Here is a 23,054-nt window from a genome sequence, read left to right on the forward strand (position 1 = left end):
GAGCATAAATACACTGAAAAGGTTACAGGAGAACTGCAGGTCCTGGGGGAAATCAGATGACCGCCTGGGAGAAGCCATCAGCAGCCAGGTGGTGCAGGACAGGGACTCCTGAGCTGGGAGTGAGGCCCCAGGGTGCTCTGCAAGCTGGGCACCCACAGTGCTGGACAGGTCCCTGCACCCAAGGGCTGACACAGAGGCTGCAGGCAGAAGCAGAGCTGAAACCAGGGCTTGCAGCTGCTGTTCTGACCCCAGAGAGCTGGCACCAAATCTCTTTCTGCGTAGGGACTGATGAGTGCCTTGGAGGGTGCTCCAAAACAGCCCAGTTAGGTCTCACCCCAACCCTATGGCTGTAAGAAAGAAGTTCCTGAGATGGGGCCACTCTCTCCACTCTGGTTTTGGAGACACTTCTGCTCACGCCACCCAAAGAAGAAATCAGAGAATCAAGACCTTTGAGGGAGCTCTCAGTGAGGAAAGCCAGCCCCAAGCCTGGTGGCAAAACACTGCCCCTGGCCTGCAACTCCCGTGGGCTGAGCAGGATTTCACTCTGGTAGCAGCTGTGAGTGCTTTGCCAAGGAGGTTGGGAGTGTCCTGAAAAACCTCCTGCGCACGGTGTTGGCACAGATTCCTTTGCCACCCAGAAACAGCCAGCTTGGGTGTCAGCACCCTCCCAGATAGAGGACTGGTTTCAATTGGAATTGCCTTACCCAAGCTGGCACTGTGAGAGTCCAAGGGAAAATCACCCAGAAGAGCCTCATCCAGGAGATGCCTGAAGTCAAGATGATTTAAAAAAAATCTAGGTGACATGTGAGGACTGGCAGTTTTCCTGCATCTGAGATTTTGCTGGTGCTTAACACTGCATCTGCTAAAAAAGAAAAGCAAAGCAGAAGCAGTTCAGCTGAAGTGGGTCCAGTACCTTTTCTCTGAAGTGTAAATAGCTTTCTCACCTTTCAAGAGGCTCAGCTGCAGCTTCTTCCGTTTTGCAGCTCTTCAGGTCTTGCTGCAAAACACTGTGGGAAGCCTCAGAGCTGAGGGAAGGAGAAGTGTAAGGAGCTCATGTTTCCGGGACACAAAAAAGGATGTTTTATATATAGCAGGTGGGTTTTTTTGCCTTTTTTTTTTCCCCTAAATAATTACTGCCCAGTTTCTGCTAATATAGAAATTGAATTTCAAGTGGATTCTTCTCCATCCTCTTGCCTGTGCCTTCTGTCTGCAAGCAAAAGGGACGCCACTTGGAGGAAAACAGTGTTAGTTACTGCAGCCTTTGTCTGAAAAAGGCAGGTATGTCCTTCTAGAGCAGGGAAACACTGACTTTAATCCAAGCAGCTCAGGGAGTAATTATTTTTGGTAAATGTGAATCAATATGAGCACAAGGCAGCTCTGCCCACAGCTTGCAAATGACAGCACACGACATAGCAGGGGCAAGTTTCTCTCCACAATCTCTATCCTGTCCTGCCATGCCTGTACAGCAAACTGCAATGCTCCAGAAGGAAAAAGTGGTGCTCTGGAGCACATGGATGGATGTGCCAACCTCTTCAACTTGGGTGGTTTTAACAAAGCTGAACCTACCAGCCACATCTCCTCCCATCTCACCAAGGTACTAAAACAAAGGGAGGTGGGGCAGAACATCTCTGTAGCAGCTGCTCTTGCTGTGCTGGTTTGCAAGCGTGTGGCAGGGGGAGAAGGAGGGGAAATGACTGTGTGAGGAGACCACTGAAATGTTGTGTTCATGTTGCTGGCAAGCCTTGCTGGCAAACATTGTCTACCCTGAGAGAGGCTCTTTGCTTGTCTGAATTCCAGGCTCAAGCATTTGGGTGGGAAGAAACAGGTTCATTCCTGGAGGAACTGAGATGCTCCGGCTCCAATTGTATGTCACCTTTGCTTTTTTATTTTGTTCTTATGGCTGCTGAAGTGCTCACATGCCACAGGAGCAATCTTTAGGCTCCTGCTATTATCTAAATTTTAACCTCTTATCTCCTGTTCTTATCCTCTTTGGTCACAGAAGCACACTCAGGTTAGTCCCATGATTTCCAGGTGTCCTCCAGCCACACTAGTCTGTCTGCAAAAATCAGACAGATCAGTGATCTGGATAAGCTTTGGTCCACAGCAGTAAATTAATTCCAACTGCACTGGCCTTATGGGAGGGCTTTGACTCAGGAGAACCAAATGACTATTTACAAGAGGGAGGTTGGGAAGCATTCCAATAGATGTGTGCCTGCAGCCATCGGGATTTTCAGCCCAGGCGGTGAGTTTTGGAGCAGGGGCTGAGACATCATTAGTACTGCTGGATGTGGTGTCAGGGGTCTGGGACAAGCACTTCCATGATGTGAATGACTGTCAGTCCGTTTCCCTGTGGAAAGGAGCTAGTCAGTGTTTTCCAATGGGATGAGTGCTGGTCCCTTGTGGAAAGCTGCTGTGGGGGACGAGACAGCTGTGTTCACAAGGGTGGCTGCAAGCAGGAAAATCCTGTGCCTGCTGCTTTCCAGTAGCTGGGGGAGGACGGGACGTGCCTGCAGCCACTGCAGTGACTGAGAGATGTGGGATGGGATGTGATGTGGCTCCCCCAGGAATGCAGCACATGGCCCCCTGGAGCAGAGTGCCCCAAGGCCGGTCCCCACCTCTCAGCAGCCTGGCTCTGTCTGACTTTCTTGCTCTTGCTTTCCTGCAGTGGAACAGGGAGAGCAAGATAACCTTGAGGATTTTATAACCTGAGACTCATTCCTACTTCTCCTTTGCTCCTGGCAATGCACCAATAATTAATTAACAGGCAAATGCTAGAGAGAAAAGGCCAATGTACACAGTTCATTTCCATAGATGTAAATGCAGCAGTCCCCAGGTCAGCTTTTATTAACAGTGAACCCAATTGCTATGAATAAATAGCCTGGAAAAAAACCCCAGAAACTATTTTGAACTTGATAAAAAGTGAGAGTTGAATCCTTTTAAAAGTTTCTCTTCTCTGGCTGTCATGCACATCATCCTACCTATGCAAAACCTCGGGCAACAAGAATTTTTGTCATCAAGTGATATAATATCTAATGCCCTGAACACACAACTTCCCTCTAACCTGCTACTGGGAAATATTTGGTGCCCTGCAACTCCCTGACAAGGGCTGTACTGTGCATCTAATCATGATGCTGAGTGAAGGTGGTATTTTTGAGTATGTAGGCAAAATAGTTTATCCAGATTCAGGCCAAATTAAAGTTGCTGCAATCAGAACCGTTTGCTTTCTTTCTCAGGAGAGGGGGAAAAAAAAAAGAAGAACAACAATTTACTACTGTGTCTGTCACAAAGCTTAGCTTTAGAGACCTGAAACATGAAAATCCTGCTTCTTCTATTGAAGCAAACTGCAGAATAACTTTAATAGCACATTTTTCAGGCCTCCCTTAGTTCCACCCAAACACAACCAGCCATCCAGGAGAGGCTGTACATCTGTGTTTAGATGTGATCCCTTGTGTCCTGCTTCATCCTACAGTGCACGTTGCAAGTGGCCCAGGGACTGTACTCCCTGGAAGATGTAATTAATGTCTGCTTCATTGTCATTGCTTTAAAAAGCATATTTTTATGAGGTTACTCCTTACTCTGGCACTACCTGTCTCAACAGCTGGATAACAAATCCTCTTTCTCAGCAGGCCCTTTCAAATCAACAATGTCAACAACAACAGCAAAAGCCTGGGAACAGCAGAAGCTTGGGAACAGCACGTCTGGGTGCTGGTAGGAGCTGTTTCTCAGTAATTAATGTATAAGGTTGTATCAGGTCATGACACAGGATGGCAGGACATCAGGTGGATTTGTGTCCTTGCTTGACAGTGTTGTTTTCTCCTGCCTCAGCTGCTGTAAGCAACAGGGCCTGCTGAAAAGGGGGAAAGAGATATAAATAAAATAAAATAGATATGACTCTGAAGTGGCTGAGGTGCTTCTAAACAAGATGGGGTGCTGGCATGGGCTTAGCATGACGCTGCACTAGCCAGTGCAGGCAGAGAGGGGCGTAGGAAGGAGGCTGGTTTAAAGAAGGTGGGCTGTCTTTCCACTTGGCCTTCCCTGCTCCCTAATTTGCAAAGGAGCTGGTGAGCCTTGTGCTAAGCCAGCGTGCCCACCTTGTCCCCCAAACCCCCGTGGGGACACGAACTGAGGGGTAGGTGTCCTGGCCCCCAGTGAGAGTTCGAGGGGCAGGAGGGAAGGAGCGGCTCTCAGGCTTTAGAGTCAGGATGGGATGGGGGAGAGAGTTGCTTTGTGGGATTGCCTTGTGCTAACGAGACTGTTAAACCTGATGACTGTCAGGGGAGGTTTGAGTTTAGAGCTGGAGCAGTTTCCATGCGGTGTCAGCGGGATGAGGTGCAGGACAGCGCTGTGCTCACTGGTACTCAAACCAGGACCTGCTAACTGGCAGCATCAGTAAGAAACCTCCCCGGACTTAACGCTTTGCCTGGCATTGACGCACAGATTTGGGGAAGGCTGATCTGATCTGCTTGCTTGGGAGAGCAGGGCTGGAAAGTGCTCTGGCTTCACCCTTTGTTGGCGTTTTTTTGGGGTGTAGCTGCCCTGAGCACAGCAGGGACATCAATCACAGTGAAGCAGTGGTTTGCAAACATGCTGTGCTTCATGGCAATGTTGGTTCTAGGTATTTTCCTCCTTTCAGCTAACCCTTGAGGCTGGCAATTGGATCAGGGAATATATTTGGATTAAAACACCTCCCCCTCCAAAGGTTTCAAAATGCAGCCCCATGACCAGTTAAGTCGGTGTGATTACAGAGGATGAGGCATGGCCATGGGTGTGGGACTGGGAGGAGAAATGTCCTTCCCCCAAAGACAGCAGACCATTTCACCATTGTCCAAACTTTTCAGCTTTAATGTGTTTTTCCAGGCTCCTTAGCACCCGGTATTACGTGATATACTGTTACAGTTGATTTTTGTTTTCTTTTTCTTTAGTTGATCTCAAAACATATTGTTATGAAATCTCCCGTGCAATGGAGCCAAGCTCTTGGCTGACAGACACTTAATTCTCCTTTCCAGCCCTGTGTTACTTAATGGACAATGATGCTTTGCCGATTTAGGGTAATTCCTCCCTTTGCTGTGATCTTTCTGCGCTGATGAAAAGGACAGCTTTACTCAAACGTGAAGTACATATATAAATATTTGAATAGGAATGAAATATGCAATGTCTCTCCCAGTGCACTGTGAATGGGGACGTTTCTTCCAGACTCCTGGGAGAGATTTTAAGAGCAGCTCCAAATGACTCGCTGCAGGTTTTCCATTGGCATCCACTGGCAGAGTATGGGGAGCTCAGTATGTGCTGTGTGGGTACTCATGGTGTTTGCCAAACCAGTCGTGTTTATGACTGCGCACATCAGCTACTGAGCCTTGGTGAAAATGAGCGCTGTAAAATGGAAGTGCATCAATGTGTGTTTTCATGGATCACGGGGACATCCTTAACGCTTCCCTTTGCAGTGAAAACAGTTTTTATGTGATTGTGCCAGGTGACATTGAGACAGTTCCTTTGATTGGGCCTCTCCTTACACTGAACTCAGAATGCAGGTGCTAAAAATAGAAACCAGTGGCATGTGTTCATTTTTATCCTGTACAGGACAAAAAGCTGTGAGGTTCACGGTCCATGGGAACTGCAAATCTGTCTGCTAGTTGCTGTTGATCTGTCCAAGATTGAAGGCTCCACTCTTTGCTGTAGCAGCACACATTTTTATGTCTTATTTCAGTCAGCATCCTCGGTCTAAAAGAGATTCCTTTAGTTCGTTTCAGCAGGGATGTTTGCCTAGGATTTGTAGTCTCATCAGCTTACCAAGTAAGCAAAGAACAACACAAAAAAATAGAGGGTTACTAATGTGAATGAGTCATGAGTGATTAGTATCAGCCCTGGAAGGCACATCTCCAAAATCGGAAATTCTCAGAAACTTATTTACTCAGGGAAGCCTCGACAGCCTAAAACACTCATTTTCTCCTCCCTCCTGGACTCTGTGACAAAAGCTTTGAAGACGATCCACGTGAAGGTGGGCCAGCTGCAATTACCTGGCTTAAAAAGGAGGGACATTAAGGAGGAAAAAAAAAAAAATGGAAGGGCATTTTCCAATTTTCCAGCATGGATGAGGGGTTGATGCTGTGTGTGGGGAAAAAAAAAACAAAAAAAAAGGGAAAATTGCCATAAGGTGAGGTAGGGCCAGTGACCCGCGGTGCCCACGCAGACAGAGCTCTCTGCAAAACACCGCGTCCGAGCAGGAGGGAGGTGTCACCCGGGGCCACCCCCTCGGGAGGAGGAGGGTGCCGGGCCGGGGCTGTTTCCACGGGGAGGAGAGAGCAGCACCTGGCCCAGCAGAAAGGCGAGCGGCAGCGCGGTGATGTCCGGGGCGGCACCTCCTTCCCCTCTCTCCTCCGACAATAAAACCCACGTTTTTTGAGGTAAATACCGTCTCGTTTCACCGGCTGGGCTCGGGGGCGGCCCCGCGGAGCCCCAGGGAGGGGATGGTGGTGGGAACGAGCAGGCTGGCGAAGGGAGCTCCTCCCGCCCGCCCGCGCGACTCCTCGGGGACGCGGCCGTCCGGCAACCGCGGGGACCCCCCGCGGCCGCCCCCGGCTCACGTGCCCCGCCCGGGCCCGCGGGGCGCGCGCCGCGCGCTCTCCGCCAACCCGCTGCGCCGCCGGCCGGGCTGGGGGCGGGGCCGCGGCGGGAGCGCGGCGCTCAGTGCCTCGCCCCCGCCCGCCCCGCCTGCAGCGCGCGGTGCGGCCGCGGCGGCGCCTGGCGGGGCTTGGAGCTTTGGGGGGGGGAGGAGGAGGCGGCGGCGGCGCGGGCGGGCGGTGCGCGTGCCCGCGCGGGAAGGCGCGCGCCCGGCTCCGCCACAGGGCAACAAGTGAGGAGGGCGCGGCCCCGCCCGCCCCGCCCCGCCCGCCGCGGGCGCGCGTCCCCCTCGCGTCCTGCTCCGCGCCCCGGCCCCGGCCCCGCTCCGCCCGCCGCTCCCGCACCTCAGGCGTGGCCGGCCCTGAGGGCACAGAGGAGCGGGCGGTGAGCGCCCGTCCCCGCGGGGGAGGAGGCGGCGGCGGGACGGGACGAGCCCCCTCCGCGGCGCCGCCCCGGCATCGCCCCTCAGGTGCGGGGGCCGGCGGGGCCGGGGCAGGGCGGCGGGCCGGGGGTGGGAGCCCCGCGGCGAGGGGCAGCCCCGCGGGTGGACAAAAGCATGGTGGAGGCGGCGGCAGGAACATCCCCGGCCGAGACCCGAGGCTGCCGGGCAAGGTACGTGCGGGGAAGGGGGGGTTGTTGTTCGGCTGCCGGCTGCGAGAGGGGCCGAGGAGGGACGGGGCGGGGGGGGGGGGAATCGAAAAAAATAATTTTTCAACTTAATTTTTACCTCACCGGGTTTTCCAGGTCGCGAGGTTTTCCTTCCTCGCAGCCCCCCTCGCTTTATTTGCGCACTGACCGCTGCGAGCCGCCGGCGGGGGAAGGGAGGGGAGGGGGGGATGTCGAACGCTCGCAGACATCTGTTTACTCGGAATGGGTGTTTCGGGTTTGGTTTTTTTTTTTTTTTTTTTTTCCTAGGGCTTCGGGGTTTTTTTGGTTGGTACTTTTTTTTTTTTTTTTTTTCCCCCCGGAATGGGAGGTGACAGGCGGTGGAAGGGTGGGGTCACACCACGCGGGCGCTCGGGGAGCACCGGCGGCCGGCACATGTTGCAGCCGAGCCAGGCGAGGAGGGGAAGGAGAGGCACGATCTGCTGGTATGGATGAAACTTAGGCCAGCTCAGCCCCACCGTAGGTTTGTCGTCGTTTACCTTTTTTTTCTTTTTTCTCTTTTTTTTTTTTTCCCTTTAATTTTTATATTTTTTTTTATTTATTTAAACGTGGGGAGGCGGAGTTGGTGCTGAAACCGTGAGCTTTTCCCGGAGAAAGCCCAATGCTGCAGTGCTGGGTGCTGCTGCAATCCCGCTCCTTGGCTGGAGGCGAGGCACAGGGGAGGGCAGCGCCCGCCGGGTGCGTAGCGGGGGAGACCCGCACATCTCCTGGGCTCGGCTCATCTCAGCTCATTAGCGGGCTGCAACCCAGTAGGTTAATTATTAATGTCCGCCAAGGTACCTGGAATTTTGCGTTACTATGTGGTGCTGAGGTAGTGGCTCTGTAATACGGACTTCGGTGAAGCTGAAAGGGGGAAAATTATGGGTTTTTTTGCCAGAACTGGCCCTGAATGTGTGTGCTCCATCACGAGGTGATGCTTTTCAGTCCTGTAAACTTCCTCAGACGTACTGTACCCCGTTAGGGGTGGGGGACTTCAGGTTACTCGCTGTGATTGTGGCTGAACTGCAGCTCGCAATTCATTAGTCATCCTGCAAAAATTCGTGGTGAAAGTTACTTGAGTAACCCTTTAATCCGGCTTCCCAAAATGCTCGGTGCTCTTGGAGTTGATTATTAAACACTAACGTTTAGTTTTAACTATGCAAATTAAGAGTTTGCGTGGTTCAGTTGAGGTTTTTTTCCCTGTGTTTTTTGTTTGTTTGTTTGTTTTGTTGTTTGTGGTTTTTTTCTTTTTGGTATTTTGGACGGAGAAAAGTGGGTCTGGGCACAGAAGAATTTCATCTGGACGCGGGAAGATGCATAAAATTACATGCTAGATATATACTCTTAAAGTTGTTGAGGAAACATGATTATAGCGTTCTCCTTTGAGGAAATTTCTGGTAAACTATTTCTCGCCTCTCTTAAAAGAGAGGCAGCGCGGAATTTAGTCCTTTCTTTAAGCTGCTTAAAACGGTTTCATGTTCTTCTTTGCAGCTCCGCTTTGGCGTCAGGTCCTGGTGGTGTCACCGAGGGCGTGTGTGGAGGGTGGGGTGGTGGGGGCAGCAGATGACGCTCCAGTGAGTGGTGCAGTTGGCGTTTTGTTCAGGTGGCTGCTGGCAGGGGCTGCCTTGTCACTTAGTGACCCAGCCTAATGCCTGATAAACTGCTGGAGGAGCTGAATTGGCTCCCAATGACTATGAAATGCGTGGAGGAAACGAAACAGAGAATCATCTTTTCTCATTCTGCAGATGTAGTTTCTAATGTGTTTTGCTTGTTTCCTTTTTTTTTTTTTTTCTTCTTTTCTGGGGCCATGAACGACTTGAGACAGTAGTAGAATCTTTAGAAAGTGATACTGCCGTGGAGGTGAATTGAAATACAGAATGTTTGTCATATACCTAAGAAGACAGTGCTGTCGGTTAGAATCAAAATATTTTGGCTTAAAGGAACCCCTTGTTTTGCTGCTTGCTTTGCCTTTCTACACGAGATCTTGTGCAGTACAGTTGTGTGGCTATATATATTCCAGCAAAAAAATAGAATTTATTTAAAGCAATTCTGTCGTCTCTAGAGTCGTTTTGCATGGATTTATGCTCATGTTTTTTCTCCATATACTATTAAAAGATGAGAAAAATGCCAGAAAGCGAGATGGAGCAGCAAGGTAACACTGCTGAAGGGACTTGTTTTGAAGGTCATGCATTAGGTGACTGGGAGTGCAGTGAGCTGTCTGTGCCATAAGAGGTAAAACTCACAGTTCTCCCTAGAGATTGTTCCTAATGAACACAGTATTGTTGGTGGTAAAAAAAATTATTGTGGTTGCCTGGAAGCTCCTCTTGAAATTGCTAAATACTTCTGGGTAACGAAGATGCTGCTGAGGAGATCAGCACAGAGGCAGCGTTTGCTCGGGAAAAAAAAAAGTAGTGTTTGATTAAAAAATGAGAAGTGGAAAGTGTTTTTGTGTTGCGTGCTGACAAATCTGTGCAATTGCCTGCACGAACAAGTCACAGTATATGTAGGGGGGGGAAGAAAAGCAGGATTTGAGTCTTCCTCTTGCCTACTATCAGACTGCTTGGAGAGCAAAGTCTTTCAGAGGAGTGCTCCTCCATGGTGACTTGTCAGCGCTTAGACGGTGAGGAATTGTCATTTTACTGCCACCTGGTGCACCTCTTTTTGCAGTGGGACTGGCTCTGACAGTGATTTTTTCCCTGTTGGCTGTGTAAAGCCAGTTGAAGGAGAACAAATGGTGGTGACAAAAGACTGTGTCGGTGCTGATCCTGTTGAAACATATGTCCCCTATCACAGCCAATATTGTCGTTATCACAGCAGTCAGGAAGCACTGATGGCTTGTCACTGACACGTGCGTTTGACAGAAATCTGTATAGTCGTATTGCTCCAAATTAAATAAAGGATAGGAAAAAGATTGAACAGTGTCAGTTAAAATCCTCAGCCAAATTCTTTGTTAACTTGTCCTTTTTCAGCAGATTACTTCATTTTTTGACAAATGTGCGTCAGATTATCTTGTAAAATCTTTGCTTCAGACAGCTTGTGAAACTTCAGAGTTATTGACTTGATGGGCTTTTTCTGTATGCTGTCAGACTGGTGCTCTTTGATGGCAAGTGACTAAGCAGCTGTGTCAGAAACACAAGGGTTGACATTCCAGGTCTTTGTGTTTTACTGGGTTGTGTGTCCTGCTCTAAAAATCCCATTAAATGTCTTCTTTTTCCAGTGGAAGCATTTCCAGTCTACGTAGTAGAGCGTGGCAGGTTTCTCGCAGGTTTGCCACACGCTTAAAGCTTCTTAAACAGTGTAATTCTAAAACTGGCCAAGAACGGGTCAAAGGCAGGATGGGGGGAAGATATTGGCAAGAGTGTACTTATTGTGGCAACAAGGGTTTTTTGTATGTTTTTGTAGAAAGCACAGAATATAGAAAGAAATACGTATTTCATTAAAAATGGTGAGCATTTTAACATGTCTGGTTTTCATGTTAATGTTTCTTGAAGGCCATTAGGTTTGATTGCCTTCCAAAAGCTTGAAACCATCTTTGTTCCTTTGTTGGTTTGGGATTTTTTTTCTCCTACCGTGCCTTCTTACTACATTGTCTATTACTGTATAATAGAAGTGTATAAGCAATTTTGAAGCAAGTAGCCATCTGTTTACTTTTTAAAGTCTTATTTTTTTTTTTCCAGGTATACCCTATTTTTTTATATGGCAGTTTGTGAAGTTACATTTTTAACCCAAGTCTTAACAATCGAATTGGGTGGTTGTGGTTGTGTGCCTGGGCAGTCATGGGATTAGTGTTTGATGTTTCTGGTGTGTCATAAGCTACGTTCAGGCAAGTGCTTATCATAGAATATCCTAAGTTGGAAGGGACCCACAAGGATCGTTCAAGTCCCAGCTCCTGGCCCTGCACAGGATAGTGCTTCATTTGATTTAGAGAGGAATTTGTGCCCTGTGAGTGCAGTTAACAAAAATTACTTATGTAATCTCCCTGTTATACCATGTGCTGACCTCACAAATATATATTTAAATGTTTTTCATGAGTCTGCTGCTACTTCACGGCTGTGTCCCTTATGTAAGTCAGCACCCTTTATGTGCTTAGAAACCAGCTAAAAAGCAACAAAGATGATGATAATATAATGAAATACAAGCTCTTCCTGTTGTTTTAGTACAGAGTGAACAAGTCACTAACCAAAAGTTTGGGAATAAATGTCAGATCTGTTCAGTCACCTTTTGCTTTTGCGTAGGAAGAACTAACAGGTATCTTGGGCTTGATCTTGCACTTTGCTTGTATCTTTCTCTTGGGCCTTTTAGGATTAAAAGATGACTATGTAAACCTCTCCCAAATCTCCGGGTCATGTAAAACCCGGTGAAAAGACTGGATCATTAAACTGTCTTGTGATGAGCTGTGCAGAAGAGTGAGTGAATAGGTGTCTCATGAGAGGCAATTAGCATTTAAGTAAGGAAAAGAATCCCAGTGTGTGATGGGTGTGGTGCTGAGATTATTTTAAAGGGAGAATTGATGAAACAGTTTCCATAAGCAGTTGGTTAAGAAAGTTTTGTTGTTTTAGAGAAATACAATAGTAAGGGTTGAAAAGCACTTAATCTGCAACTAGTTCTGTTGGTCTTTGTAAATAATTTCTGAAATTTTGCAGCTGCTTCATTTTAAGCTCACAGAAGAGTTAATCTGAGACGAACTGACTAAAATCACTTAATTTGTAAGTCAGCTCTAAATGAAATGAGCAAGAAATCTTGATTTGTGGGTGGGAACGACTAATTTTTGTTTTTCTGTAAAAGCTTTAATTCTCAGTGGCTCAATGGCTTATGAACCACCAGAGGATATGTGCACTTGTATGGACTTTACAGTAGAAGCATGGTACTGACAGCTGATGTGCCCCATCAGGGTGTGTGTGTGGGATATACAGAATGCAGTACAGTGAGCTGGGCAAATATGGGAATTCATGGCCTGGGAAAGGGTGGGATTCTTCTAGGTGAGTTTAAGGAGAGCTGCAGCTGAATGTTGCTCTGTACCCTGAATTTAGTGCTGTTTTATCTTACTTGAACAATTGTAATTTTTTTAATCTGATATTTGAATGTTAGAAACTGGTAATGGAAGGCTGTCTTCTGCACACCTACTGTTGATTTGCTCTTGAATAAAAACAATTAAAAGACCTGCAAAACAGCTTAAATTTGGTTACCTAAACTACTCACAAACTCAGTGGATACTTTACATCTGTGTGCAGGTAACAGGTACAGAAGGTACTACTCCATTGGATTTAGAAGTCTCTAATCGGGTTAGATGATTATCTGCTGTTAACAAAAATGGGAGTAGCTGCCTAACCGGCTTAAAGATCTTTTACAAAATCCTCCCGGTGTTTATATGCATCTTTAGCTGCCTAAAGCTCTGAAGAAATTGTGTCCTTTTCCATAAACTTGACAGGCTAGAATGAGGTCTGCATCTTAGGTTTTATAAGTTTGGAGGAAGACGGTGAACTCCGCTGATTTTTCTGAACCTTAAATGAATTATTCAGAAAGATGAAAAACTTCTACTGTACTCGTTAATTACACCTGAAACCAAAACCAGTTGAAGGCAGAAGTATTTTTCACGTATTTGCATTTTAAAAGGTAGGTTCTGCATTCTCAAACACGTATTTAGTTCAGTACTGTAAGTTCAAGAGGCAGATCCCAGAGTTCTGACGTGAATATTCACGATATGAATGTGGTTTGGATTGCCTTCTGAACAGCCACACAGCACTTGCAGGGAAATATGGCTTGAGGTGGCTGGGAAGTCCCAGCCGTGTATCCCATCACCCAGCCACCGACTGCAAAAGCGGCGGCTTGTGGAAGTCAAACTGAAAACCAGCGTTGGTTTATTTTTAACCCAAAAGGACAGTGGTCATCAAGGGTAGGTAGTAACTTCAACAGACATACCAGGTTACACTGTACTTGCTTTTGAAACATAGTTTTTAGCAGTGTGTTTTGTGCCTGAGCTTAACATGGTCAGGAAGACTAAGTAGAGGTAAAAGGTTTTGATGAGTTGAAGTGCAGGTGCTTGAAGGATGGCTTTTGTTAGTTGAGATATGGTTAGGGCAGGACTAATTACTGGTTTGAAGACAAAACTGGAAGAGATAACAGGAGGAGATGACTTGTCTTGTTTGTGGAAATTATGGTCATCTGCCTCTTGAATAGGTACATTAAAACACCTTTTTAATTTCAAGTACAGCACAAAAGCAAGGAGTAAGAGCATGTCTGTCCAGCAGACTTTATCTCTTTAAATGTGCCTTGAAAGCATGAGTCAGGTTTGCAGTGTGTTACCAGGACTAGCACGGATCCAAGTACTAAGAATCTGGGAGGAAGGTAGTTCATTATCCACTTCCTTGGCTTTCCAGTAATTACGGGCAGATAACGCTCCAGGTGAGACCAAGCCCTGAACTAAGAGCAGCAGAAATGAGCGGGTTCAATAGGCAACCCGCAGGCCTGCTTACAAAAAGTATTAAGAGAAATTCAGACCCCTGGGTGTGTTTTGTGAAAGATGAGGTTGCCCAAACTCTGTTTCGGGTGGACCAGTGGTGGGTCTGGCCCTGCCTGTGGGACCTCTGTGGGTGAACAACACCAGAAGTGTCGGGCTGCAGCAGCAAATGTGCTGGTACGTGGAAGCTTAAGCTGATGAGAAACAGGATCTGCTGTGGTCTGGGCTGTGGGAGTCTTCACTTTTCTTTTGCTCTATCCTTGGTGTTTGTGCAGCACAGTGGCAAACACATCTGGTGACGTGAGGCAGCTGAAAACTAATTGCTGCTTTATTGTCATGTGCTTTTTCATCCTTTGGCTCCCTGAACCGTTTCACCACAATCCTCTCAGTGCAGAGGTTGGATGGGACTGTGCAGTTTGTAGGGGAAGGAATAAATTATAGGAATGAGTCAGCTGTGACTGAAACTGTTTCAAACTGCCGTGGAACTGTACCTCCCCAACTTGTAATGGACGTGATGAATGGCAATTAATTTTCTTCCAAGAAATACTTCTCTGCTGACACTTGGTTAAACCCCTTATCTTCAGCCTTTATAATTTACTGTTTGTTCAAGCTGAAGCCTGTTAAGGGTAACTAAAAACTGAAGTTCTTAAATCAGAAGCTGGCAGCTCTGGGTTATTCCTAACAAATTTACAATACTGTAATTCTAAAGCTTGAACTTACCTTAGAGTGACTTTTTTGTATTAACAAATTGGGAAAAACAGGTCACTTCTGCTACCACAGGCCCTCAAATACCAGCACGTTAAACTTTAATGTTTGTTTTTATAGTGAGTTGAGATCTTACCCTCAGTTGTCAGCAGGGAATCTCAGTTACTAACAAAAAAACCCCAAATCAACAACCCAAACCCTTTTTACTGATTAAAAAAAGAACAATATTTTTTTCCTTTTTTTTTTTTTTTTTTGGCCACAGGTGTTTTTTTATTTGGTTCGAGGGTTTTTTTTTTTTCATGTGCAGTGAGGAACACCTTCATAGATGTTTATTGTGGCTGTAGGTGTGTCGGTATAGAATGGTGCTGTTAGCATGATGTGCTAATTTATAGGGACACTGCCATGGTTTAAATTGCCTTATGTAAGAGTGGTGTACATGTGGAGCTCCGTTGCTTTTTCATCCCTGTAGGAAATCATGACCAAACTCAAGTAGTCTATACCAGTAGAAAATTGGAAGATACATTAAACCTGGGATTGAGTTTACAGAACAGTTTTCATAATGACCAGAAGGCTTTTCTTGCATACACCTTGATCTTCTACAGAAACACTTGAAACAATTCAAATAGGAATCTGAACATTCTTTCAGCCAATCCAAGAATTTAATTTTAACAGCTAAAAAGACAATATTTAGACGTAACTTGCAGTGAATTCAGTAGGTGCTCAGTATTTAAATATCTTAATTAAACCCAAAGCTTTTGTGAGAGACACCTATATCAACTTAAAATATAGACAGGGTTGGGATGATCTGAGGATTTGGTGGTAGCTGATTCTCATTTAAAAATGGAGGAAAAAATAGATCACTCTCTAGTTGAAGAGTTTGGGACTTGAGCCGTTTGGTTTGGGATTAGAAGTATTCAGTTTGAAATGGTGGAGATCTGATAGCATCTCTTCCATCTCTTAAGTGTTCTGTCGAGCAGGAATTTCACATAAGCCGGTTTTAATGAAGTTATAACTAATTGTTTACTGTTGAATTACTTTGAAAAGATAACTTGGTGCAGACTTTGTGGGTGTTGCTGCAATATTTCTAAACAGCAATATAAATTCAACAAAACTTTGGTTTCATAGATGTTATTTTACATAGCGTGTTCTGGTAACTTCTCTTTTCTGCTGGAAGAGCTAGAGGGAGGGGAACAGCTGAAATTAGTGAAAATGGTGACAGGAACTCTGAAGATTCTGGAATTGTGATTCTGAGAACTTGGCATTCAACAGCAAATGAAAGGTCTTAATACCACAGTTAAAAGCTGACATCAGTAGTGTCGGGACAGCAGTCAAGTAGGCTGTTTGGGGTAGGGAGCTGAATTCTCATTAAGCTTTTACAAACTTAATTGTAGGAGGGATTTCCCCACCTATTTGTAAACTTAGAAGTTCTAACTCAAGGAGTCAGCTTTTGGCAGGTTAACTTCGTGAGTTTCATCGGAACGTAACTGCTCTGAGCAATGCCTTCAAACGTTCTGCCTTATCTGATTGCTTTGAAAAGCAAGGCTGTGCATAACAGTGAAAACCTGCTGGCGTCCAGGTGGTGGTGGTGGTAGTCTGAGCAATTTGAATGTCGTGCTCACAAATCCCTTCAGGTTAGCTGCAGGGTCTGTGCATTGCACCTCGGGGAGTTGGCTTCCGTGATAATCTGATTGTCTCCCTGACAGGCTTATAGGATGGTGTTCTCACCTCATCAAGGCTGACTCTTGATCCCTGCGATTTGGAGTCTTGATCAAGAGACCCAGTGGAGGAGTGTGGTCACTCGTGGGTTGTGCTGTAGAAGAACCTTGTTGGAGCACGTTCTCCCTGCTTGGTTGTGGTTGTGACTTGGATGAGGCTCGAGAGGCTGCAAGGGGAGTCTTGCTTTGTTCTTTCACTTCAGAGCCATCACTTGTGTGGGGTGTGCAGTGACTTCATAGTCTGTGCAAAACTGAGTATGTTCTGTGGTTTGCACCTTACACCAAGTCCCATTGATGTATAGCTCCAGAAAAAAGTCTCCACAAATTCTTATTTGTGAGCTTTAAGTACTAAACGATTTGGTTTTTGTTGTTGTTATTTTCATATCAAAGATGACCAAACAGAAGAAAGATGAAAGTTCATTTTACAGCTGGTGTGGCAAGTGTATATAGAGAAAATAACATAATTCTTTTTTGTGTGTGTGTGTTGCTTTTGGATTTTTTTGAGCAAAAGTGTGCTGAAGATAACTAGTGGAAAACAGAATGTGAAGTTAGTTTGGCATTTAATCAAACTCTTTATAGTTCTTTATGCCTTGGACTGTGTTTTAGGAAAGTACAAATGCATCCTTTCAAGACTCAGGTCTTGAAATTCCACAGACGAGTTGCACTGGTGTCCTTTGGTATTCAAATGTTGCAAGATAGGCATTTCTCCCAAAACTAAATAATATGCTGAAAGATGTCTCAAAGTAGGTATATGCAAATAATTAAAACTAATGTTAAAATAAACATTAACTGCTCTGAATTTCGTTGCACTCTTTGCTTTGAGTAGCGTGTTATCTTGATAAGTTTCTTCCAACTGGAACATTGTTTCAGACTGTGCTGTTTGAAGAACACAGAGAACATTGATTTTAGTGGTAGCCACTGTGTGTGACGTGTTTCTGTAGAAGAATACTGATATCTGTTCAGTATTTTCCAGTTCTTACGATTTTCTTAATTACTGTTGTATAACAGTGAACTTGTATAAAGCTCTGAGGAGGGAAAAAGAGAGATGACTGTGTGTAGTTAAAAAATAAATAGTGTTCAAGTTCTTTAAAGCTGGAAATAGCACAGACTTTTTATAACAGCCTGGGGCTCTTAACATCTTTACATTCTAAAACTGTGTTGTTGCTCAATCTGGAAATCTCGTGACTTACTGAACAAAACTGAGCTTTTAGGAGAACTGATACATCTCACAGGAGGTTAGGAGGACTGAGTATGCCTTGTGATGTGTTAAGCAATTAAATTATTTTCAGAAATGTAATGTCACTATTGCACACACTGTTGCTGACACTGTCAGAAGTTGTGCTGCATGTACAACTTCCATCAGGGATGCCAGGCCTCAAATTGAAGTTACATGGTAAGATCCAAGTCTGCCTTAGTGCCAGCTACAGCTTGCCTCTGCAAAGAGAGAAGGGTGGTTATATCTGTTAGATAGCTGAATTAAAACGCTGTTTTGCCAAATTCCTGATAGTTTACCCCTGAACCAGTGGAGTGGTAGGTGTAATACCTGCAGCTAATAAGGATTATCTTATCTTTTGTCAGCCCCAGTAAATAAATGGACTTTTAATGCTTGGGTTTGGCAGTCAGGTAATGCAGACATGTTACTCAGCCCACTTAGAAAATACAGCATAACTCCTGTCCTCAGTAGAAGATACAAGTATTTGCAGTTTAAGGGCTGTGGCTTCTGTCAGACTTGGAAGAAGGTGGAAAAGTTGGATGTTTTACCTTGCCACCTGCACAGTCTGTTCAGAGACTGGTGGTACATGACTGCCTGCACCAGGGTGTAAGTGTGATGCTGTCACAGCCACAGTGCTAGGAGGCCTCTTGCTGGAGGATGGTGGGGATTGTGGATCCAGAACCAAGGCCTCAGTTGTTTGTGTGTTGTCATCCCTGCTGAAGAGAGATGTGTCTGCTTTGCTTCCTTCTTGCCCTGTGCTTCCACTGTAGCTGCTGTGGTGCTTACCTGGTGTGCATCTCTGGTCAGTGCTGGGTTTCTGCTGGGTGAGTGGTGGGACCTGATTCATGGAGAGGCCTGGCAGAGCACCAGAGCCAGTGTGAGGGAGGGGTTGGACCCGAGTTCTTGGAGTCAGAAAGGGAGGAGAGGAGGAGAGAGTCTCCATCAAAAGGAGTGATCAGGTGATTAGAGTGGTTCAGCTGCTTGTGGATCCACAGCTTGGAACAGGGTTGGGGCTGGAATTGTTTACTTGTGGGACTGATATCATTTGCTGTGCTGTGTGTGATGGAACCACTGTCATCTTGCTAGACTTTTTCTGACGAAAAGTTCTGCATAGGATCCCTGTCTCATTTGCTGCAGGGGAATTGCAGTCGAAGTGTTTTGAAGGATTTTGTTAAGTGTTTGCAAATGGTGTCTGGTGTTCAGAAGAGTCGAGTATCCTGATGACTTAGAGGTGTTGAATACTCACAGCTTAGTAAGCTGGGGGCTGTGACAGATGAGCTGTGTGAGTGCTACATATCCTGAAAAATCAAGCTTTGGCTGAGCTCTTGACAACCCCGAGTTTTGTTGGCTGTTGCTAGGAGGGAGCATGTCATCCCAGTGTCTCTGGAGTCCCGGGATCATAGGTCAGATACCACATCATCTGTTGTTCTGGTGAGAAGTGCTTTAGAGGACAGGGTAGATAAGCCCTGACGTGCACGCTGAGCTGCATGGAGTAGTACAAAACAGGGGACAGCTGCCTCCTTGGTATTTTTGCTGTACTGGAGGGAAAGTGAAGAAAAATAGTATTTAATTATCTGTTCTTAGTGGAAACTGCAGTGGCAGTTGAAAGAGGAAGATAAAGTTTCTTTTAACTCTGTGTGACCAACCAATGTTTTGTAACAGTTCAGCTGTTTAGCTTCAGTGATGGCACTAACCATGAGTGTGTTTTTTGTCTTTAAAGTATAGAAGAAAACTACTTTAAAATTAGAACAGAAACTTCATAGCTGACTGAGAATAGAATAGTACATAAAGTGGATCTGGCCTGAATGTATACAAAAATTAATAATGCAGATGGTAGATGAGGAAGAACAGGGATGTTTCTGAGTAGCCTGTTGCTTCTGGGAGTGACTTTTTATTTCAGAAATACACCCCACCCACCCCCTTTGGATTTAATAAGGTCAAGTAAGAGAAAAAAGATTGCTGATTATTTACTTGCTGCTTTCTTACTAAATTTTTAGTAGTTTAGTGTTTAACTTGTTGGGGAGTAAAAGAAAGTAAGGCTGATCAAACCAGAAGAGATCAAGAGTCAGTCTAGCTCAGTCATCTGGTGATGGCTGGAAAAAAAAAAGTATGAAAAGAGCAGCAAGTACAAGGCGTACTTTTCAAGTCTCCCAGTCTGCTGTTCTCTGTGACTTCAGGACCTCAGAGGCCATGTTTACAGCTGGGCTTGTAACAGCGGTTACAAATCTTCTATGAGGTTTTTCTGGTCTTCCAGGAGTCATTTATATTCCTGGCAAATGGAAGTGTCTTCAACAATGAGTTCCATGTATGACTTAAGCGTAGTCTTACTGACCTTAGTAATTCTGAATTATTTGTGTAGCTTGTACATGGATATAGCCCTGGGCTGGTAAACAGTTTGATAAGCACTGCTTTAGAGGAACACACTGTTTTCATGTTGCTCCTTGTACTTTTCATCCTGACAGCTGTGGAAGAAAGAGGGATTGATCCGTTTTGTCTCTCTAGTAAAAAGTGGAGATGGGTAACAGAACTTTTGATTCAGCAATTCCAAGTCTTGCGTGTATGGCAGACCTCTCCTTTTTTATTTCTTTTCATATTTTTTAAACTTCCTAATAATTACAGTTTTACTCAGCTACCATTCATTTCTTTTCCAGTTGGAGCGGAAAAAAAAAAAAAAAATCCAAATTCCAGTTCTCCTTTGTCTGCTGAGATCTGAACACCAGCAATGCAGCTGGCAAGTTTTGTCAGCCTCTCTCTCCTCTCCCAAGGAACAGCCAAGTGAAATTGTCAGAAAAATGATTGTATGCTTTAAAATTTGGCTCTGCCTGCTACGTAGTTGGAAGATATATGAGTGCAAGTATAAAAGCTTGAAACTTAATTTAAAAATAACTGACCTTATCATATAGCAATTTAGTCTATACCCTTCAGCTCACCTTACGAGCAGAAAAAAAACAGTTTCTCTGCCTGCCTTTGCCAAGCTGAGGGCTCAGATTCTAATTATTATTACAGTCAAGTGTTTAAAGGAGATCTAAATAATAAGCAAACACTGCTGGCTGATTTAGGTGTCCCGTGAAATGCCGTGTAACTTTCCTAAGCAGCAGCTGGGAACTGTGCATTTTTAGCAGCTTGCTGATGAGACCCCAAACACCTACGAGCTGTAGGTGTGCATGTAATCAGACAGATCAGCTTTGGCTTTTTTGGGGGTGTAGGTAACCTCTGTTTTTAGGCTACTAACTTTTTCGTGTTGTTCACCTGAAAGTAGTTTGTATTTTTATGAGGGTCAAGAGCTTGCTATGAGGAAGGCTAAAAATCTTCTTTTATTTCTTTCTAGATATGAGAAATGAGTGTTGGACGCAGAAGATTAAAGCTGCTGGGAATTCTGATGATGGTGAACATTTTTATTTATGTGATTGTGGAAGTCTCAAAAAGTGGCAGCCAAGAGAAGAATGCGAAAGGCCGCGTTGTTATACCACGTAGCAAATTCTGGAGAAAATATACTCCTCACAAAGCTTATTGGAACAAGCAGCAGCAGAAGCTTGAACTCCTGTACAACCCTATTCTGGCCTTGCTTTCCAATATGACTGTGGAAGAGAACCTGAGTTCTAACTTGAGCGCTCTCAGTTCCTGTGACCCTGACCCATGGGTATCTTCAGAGGTTAGTGACTTTGCAAACCTGCCAGACAGATTCAAAGACTTCCTGCTTTATTTGAGATGTAGAAATTATTCATTAGTGATGGATCAGCCAAACAAGTGCGAACATAAACCTTTTCTGCTGCTGGCTATTAAGTCGCTAATACCCCATTTTGATAGAAGGCAAGCAATTAGGGAATCCTGGGGCAAGGAAATTGAATCAGGGGATGTGACAGTCAAAAGGGTCTTCTTACTTGGGCAGACCCCACCAGAGGATCATTTTCCTGATCTTTCACACATGCTGAAATTTGAGAGTGAAACCCACCAAGACATTCTGCTCTGGAACTACAGAGATACTTTCTTCAACCTGACCCTGAAAGAGGTGCTGTTTCTGAAGTGGGTCAGCAGCAGTTGCGCGAACGTCCAGTTTATATTTAAGGGTGATGATGATGTTTTTGTGAATACCCATCAGATCCTGGATTACTTGAAGAGCTTATCAAAGGAAAAAGCCAAAGACTTATTTATAGGCGACGTGATCAAAGATGCTGGACCTCACAGAGAAAAAAAACTGAAGTACTACATCCCAGAGAGCGTTTATGAAGGTTCATACCCTCCGTACGCCGGAGGTGGCGGGTTTCTGTACTCTGGTGATCTGGCATTAAGACTGAATAACGCATCTGACCAGGTACTCCTTTACCCTATTGATGATGTTTATACTGGAATGTGCCTTCAGAAGCTTGGGCTTGCTCCGGAAAAACACAAAGGCTTCAAAACGTTTGATATCGAAGAGAAATACAGAAATAACATATGTTCCTACACAAACTTAATGTTGGTGCACAGTAGAAAACCTCAAGAGATGATTAAGATTTGGACACGCTTGCAAGATCCACACTTAAATTGTTAAAGTAATGTGCGTAAGTCCAAGTACAATTAACTTTCCAGGTTTGGGTCTGACTTCCTTGGTGGATCACTGAAGCTCTGTTTAATAGTTGAATTTTCTCCCTAAACTTTTTTTCCTGTACTTTCGAAAATGAGAATAATACTAAAATTTGAAGGGATGATTTGAAGACTTGGTCCTGACTTTTCCACTGTCCTGATGGTCGTTATGTTTCAATATTTGTCTTAATTTTAAAAGAGATTTTGAGGATATAACTAGCTGTCAGTGACTGGGTAGCTGTATTGGAAACAGGGATTGCCTACCACAATGCGTCTTTCATTAATTGTGTTGGTGGAAGATAATTTTTCCTTGAGTAGTGTTTGTGTTGTGGAAACCACTGTAAATTGAAAATACACAAATTGGAGGAATGTAATTTTATCTTTAGGTATGAAACATTTACAAGACTTTAACATCTAGATTTTTGTTTTAATGTATAGTTTTCAGTCCTTTTGCACCCCGAAACAGTATTTTCTCCTTTACTTAGGATCTTTTGTGCAAAGTGTATCTGTGACTGAAGGATTTACCCTTTTATTAGATGATGCCTTTTTTTTTTTTTTTTTTTTTTTAATCCAAAAGAAGCATAATGCTGCTTGAAACACCCCATAAGAGCTCAATGTATAAGGAAAAAGAACAGAGTTTGTTTGGAGATGGGCAGTAGGTACATTTAGGTCTGGCCCCTGCCTCAAACTAACTTACTAAAGATGAGTTATTGCAGGTGTTATTTATGTGAAAAGCTACTCTGGTCAATCCTTGTTTCCTGTTTGGGCACTAAATGTGATCAGGTAGCTGGATGGGAAAAACTGAAATTGCACATTGCTTATGAGAGCACGGTTTGGATCTCCTATAAAGCGGTAGCAAATGCAGAATTGTGCAGATACAAAGAGTTTCGGATTTTGAAACAAACTTTGAAGTTGCATGAAGCCTCACGTAGAGTTAAACATGTTCTCGAAACTCAGATCTTCTGTATTTCCACATCTTGCTTATAAGAATTATTCTAAATAGTGGTTGCTTTCTTTGTACATGTAGAAGTGCCTGTCTATTTATTGTTCAGATGGAAGACCAAAACATTTTTCTTAAATATATTTTGTGTAACATTTTATTTGTATAGTGTTGTCATTCAGATATTTAAATAGAGCA

General features: G+C 44.8%; 1 protein-coding gene across 5 annotated transcripts in view; it reads left to right on the forward strand.

The window, feature by feature from the left end:
• B3GNT2 (UDP-GlcNAc:betaGal beta-1,3-N-acetylglucosaminyltransferase 2) overlaps positions 1-22,485 on the forward strand; it is a 78,531-nt gene extending 56,046 nt beyond the window's left edge. Inside the window, exons 1-2 of one of the 5 annotated variants that reach the window (XM_050314465.1) lie at positions 6,259-6,401; positions 20,682-22,485. In XM_050314465.1, the coding sequence (XP_050170422.1) occupies positions 20,691-21,884 (1,194 nt within the window). In that variant the 5' untranslated portion in view covers positions 6,259-6,401; positions 20,682-20,690 and the 3' untranslated portion in view covers positions 21,885-22,485. Of the gene's footprint in view, positions 1-6,258; positions 6,402-7,040; positions 7,231-7,670; positions 7,748-20,681 lie in introns of those variants that run through there. The other 4 variants (XM_050314464.1, XM_050314466.1, XM_050314468.1 and 1 more) reach the window with 4 other exon arrangements.
• Positions 22,486-23,054: the final 569 nt, after the last annotated feature.

Source organism: Myiozetetes cayanensis, unplaced genomic scaffold, assembly GCF_022539395.1.
Source record: "Myiozetetes cayanensis isolate MyiCay16 unplaced genomic scaffold, myiCay2020 scf2-11, whole genome shotgun sequence".
NCBI lineage: Eukaryota > Metazoa > Chordata > Aves > Passeriformes > Tyrannidae > Myiozetetes > Myiozetetes cayanensis.